The 4,373-nt window shown below is 47.4% G+C and overlaps 1 protein-coding gene across 1 annotated transcript; it reads right to left on the bottom strand.

Annotated features, from left to right (window-relative positions):
- On the bottom strand, positions 245–4,266 carry LOC109719202 (probable auxin efflux carrier component 1b). The gene is given in 7 exon segments (XM_020245748.1): positions 245–941; positions 1,167–1,243; positions 1,427–1,584; positions 1,854–1,939; positions 2,032–2,332; positions 2,963–3,212; positions 3,214–4,266. Coding segments are annotated over 7 exon segments (1,917 nt in total). The 5' UTR covers positions 4,192–4,266; the 3' UTR covers positions 245–874.

A 4,373-nucleotide genomic window follows, 5' to 3' on the forward strand; every position in this document is an offset into this window, starting at 1 on the left:
CCTGTGCAGAATTCACGAATTCCATGCATCAGAGCAGGCTGGACTGGACTGCTTGGAATGGCGCATCTCTAGATAGTCAGTACAGTACAGAGTTCAGTACAGAGTTTCTGAGACTAGTGTTGACAACAACAACAACAACAACAACAACAACAACAACAGAAAGAGATTAAAAAAATAAATTAATTTTTTTTAAAAAAAAAGGTAGAATCCATTTCCTTAATTCTAGTAATATCCAAATTGGTAGGCTATGAGATTTGCATCCTACTCAGAGCTCATACATGAGCTCAAACATTTTCGATGATAGAAACAAACCCCAACAATGACAATGCTCAAACTAGCACAAAGTTGAACTCAACTTTCGCAATCAGTCTTGCACAAAGTTGAACTCAACGAATTCAAACACAAAGCAACGAATACAGAAAATGTCTGGCATTAAGCGGTTCCTTCGGCATGCTTCATGCGCATCAGTTGCAGACATCTCTGCACGTGCTCAGGAAGAGAACATTTGCAGAGCGAGAAAAATGAAATACTCAAGAAGGAAAATCAAATGGGGCTTCAAAAGATTCTTCATGAATTGCACGAGCCTTCAAAATATTATAGAAGTAATTAATACAGGAAGTTGATACTAATTTTGTTTCCCTATCTGATCCCCCAATAAACCCTAACTTGGTACATTTTCCAGCCACCACCTTTTTTTACTGACCAAAACCTCACCTATTTCAGTTAGACTATCAAAGTGAAACTAGTGCAGTGAGAGAGAATGAGAATAAAAGGAGAATGAAAATAAGAAGTTATTTAGCTCTGATCACTATGCTGTAGATTCCTGATCACCTCGGCAACTTCGTCAATGTTTCAACCAAGAATCAGTCGAGCTTCAGAGCCCCAGTAATATGTAGTACACCAAAGTGATGGGGAGAGCTATTAACATTCCAAAGATAACCCTGCAACAAGCAGCAGCACTGATGTGAAAACCAAAACAATGCAACCAATAAAACTTCAACAAAACATCGCACAACATGATTCTTCGTGGCAATTATGAGACGATTCCGTATAAAAAAGAACAAAGTTCAGCAAAGTATTTTAAGCTATATATCGGAAATATGAATATTGATTTGAAAAATTATTAATAAAATACACAAATCAGTAAGCGAAATCAGAAGACTTACGCAGTACTCAGAATGTCAGGATGCACATTATACTCCTTGGCAAACACAAACGGGACAATTCCTTGAGGAAGAGCTGCCTGAAAATTGAAGAATCGGGTACCATGTTACAATTTATTCAAGTAAATATGCACAATCATAACATTGTCGAGTTACATTAGTAGCTATCTCGTTTCACAATTGTCCCCATTACTTCGGTATGTAATCCTACCCCACCTATATCACTCACTTCATGAAGTAGATGAGAGCGATACATCACGGACCTGAACAATCGCGATGTGCAGAAGCACGCCACGGAGTCCAACAGCGATAGATGTGGCAGCCATGACAGCAGGGCCAGTGATGAATCTGACTGCCATTGCAAATGCAGCAAGAGAATTGCCGCACGCAATAATTCGCGGCTGTAATGCCATAAATAAGCCTGTACAGATGAAACAAGTCTGGTCAATTAACAATAGGTTTGAGCTGATTGATTCTTGCAGGAAGCCTCCTATTATTATCACATTTTCCACCGTTTCCCTGCAATTTTGAACCCTACAAAACACCCCCCATACAATTAATAATTCATCACCTTGCCTCCTTCGTCAGAGTTCACTTATACGATATACGATACGGATTTTGAAGAGATACGCAAACCACTTCATATTTCTCAGGAAGGATGAGCATTTGATGTAAACATGAACCACATACCTAGACTGAACATGGCCATTCCAAGCCCTGCATCAGATAGTATCGAGATCGAGTGAGCAACAATCGCAGGCATTTCAATATCCCACCTGCAAAATGCATGGTAACTTAACTAAGATCATAAAATAAATGATTAATACGTGAAGCTAGTTAGAGATATCCGGACGAAGTAATATATAACCTGAAGGAGATCAGAGACCAGATGACCCCAAGGAGGCTGGAATAGGTGTTCGGGTTTCTGATCAGCTTGCGCCACACCATGATCAGAATAAGCCGAGTCATTACACTGGCTGGCGGCATCGCCGTGGGCTTCGCGTCGCCGTCAACCCCCATCTTCGGGTGGAGCTCGGCTGTGGAGTTGGAGCCCAGCTTCGACAGGCTCGGCCCGTCTTTCTGAAGCGAGTCCCCTCCCTGAGTAATGGACCTGTTCCTGAAGCTGAAGTCGTCGCGGCTGTATTCGTCGTAGGCATCATGGTGGCAGTCTAATTTATTCAGGGAAAAAAGAACAACACAGTTCATATAAGAAATTTGAGCACTTTTTCGGCACAAGATATGATGAAAAATCAGAGTGGAAGCTGTTGCTGGTAAAATTATGCAGGAAAAATACAGGTTAGTTCATAGCAAACTCACTGGCTCGCACCTACCCAAAAGAAAATTTTTTATAGTATAAAAAGAAATATCCCATTAAAATTAATTACAAAAATACACATTCTTTTATAATTAAAAGACAAGGATGAGAAAAACATGAACAGGTCATGCAAGAAACATACGGAGGCAGAAATTTATGCATGTAGCTATCAAACCAAACTGCATGGCAGATACCAGTTGTCTCAGACAACATTAGGGTCCACAAATTAAAGATTGTGCCTGTACCATCATCATGCAAACCACAAAAATAAAAATAAAAAAAAAAAAGGGAATATGTTTCCTTGTACCATAATTATGTTTATGGTTACTGATTTCAAACTTTTAGCTTGATTTTTACTTCTTACTATAAGTTGATTAAATAGTTTTTTTAAAAAAAAAAATTCAAAAGAAAAAAAAAAAAAAACAAAAGTTTAGAGCTCATACTATTATAAACGAAATTTAGAGTAACTAGGTAGTAAGTAAACCTTGTGGCGTGGCGCTCGCACATTCCAAAAGCAGACTCGCTTCAATTAACCCCTGTGCGAACCGCTGCAAGCCCCCTCGGAGAACTGGCGACGTCGCTCGAGCTCACACACGAACATGAGTGTGTGCAACTCGCTCCTGCCGCCCTCCCCCTGCGACGATGGACTCCCCTTCTTTACAGTCCTGTCCCCGACGCGGGGCGGATGTGCTGGGAAATATGTAATACATCCGCCTCGAGCCGCACCAATCCCCTGTTCCCGTTCCCCCTCGGCCCGCCCACAACGCCGCCAACGCCGCCGCTCTCCTCGTCGAACCCTAGCGCGGCGCCGAAATTCGAGCCCCTGCCCCCCGCCGCGGCGGCGGCGGCGGCGGAGGCGCCGTTGACCATGGTGTAGAAGTCGGCGTGGTTGAAGCTGGAGCCGCGCGGGGTCGGGTTGCGCGAGGACTGCAGCGAGTAGATCTCGGCGTTGGACATGTTGGACGCGCGCGGCGTGGCGGCCGCGCCGCCGTTGGCGTTGGCGTGCGGGTGGTGGTGGGGGTGGGGGTGGTGGTGGTGGTGGTGGGAGCGGCGGGAGCCGGCGTCGGAGCGGGAGCCGACGGAGCGGCGGACGGTGACGCGGAGGCGGCCGGCGTCGCCGACGAGCTCGGCCTCGGCGTGGAGCGGGTCGCGGCCGTCGAGGGAGACGACGTCGGAGTCGACGCGGAAGGAGACGATGGAGGCGGCGGAGTCCGGGAACTGCTCCCGGATGAGGAGGCGCGCGCCGCGGAACTCGAAGAGGAAGAGCATGAGGGTGTACCAGATGATGCACTGGAGGACGACGATCTGGACCATGAGGGTGCCGGAGGCGGCGCCGTACATGCCGCGGAGGAGGGGGATGCCCATGACGAGGGTGTTGGGGAGGGTGGCGAGGGAGAAGAGGGTGATGGCCCAGTCGAGGCCGCAGCCCCGCGCGGAGGCCCTGGACCAGAGGAGGAGCGCGCCCAGCACGGCCAGCTTCTGCAGCGTGTCGGCGGCGATGAAGCGGTAGCTCATGGCGTAGGGGTTGTTGGTGGAGATGAAGTGGAAGGAGAGCAGCGGCACCGCGAACAGCGCCACGAACCGGTTGATCCCCGAGCACTGGTCCGGCGAGAAGATCCCCCACCACTTCACCGACCCGTACGCCAGGATCATCGCCACGTACAGCGGCACCACCGCCGACAACACGTGGTACAAGTCCAACGCCGAGATCATCTTTCTTCTCTCTTCTTTCTTCTTTCTTCTTCTTCTTCTCCTCCCTCCTTGTTGTTTTTCTTCTCCTTCTCCTCCTCCTCCTTGTTGTTTTTCTTCTTCTTCTCCTCCTCCTTGTTGTTTCTCGCTACCGCTACCTACTACTACTGCTGCTGCTGCTGCTGCTGCTGCTAAACGACGATAAT

The sequence above is a fragment of the Ananas comosus genome, linkage group 13 (assembly GCF_001540865.1).
Source record: "Ananas comosus cultivar F153 linkage group 13, ASM154086v1, whole genome shotgun sequence".
In the NCBI taxonomy this organism is placed as follows: domain Eukaryota; kingdom Viridiplantae; phylum Streptophyta; class Magnoliopsida; order Poales; family Bromeliaceae; genus Ananas; species Ananas comosus.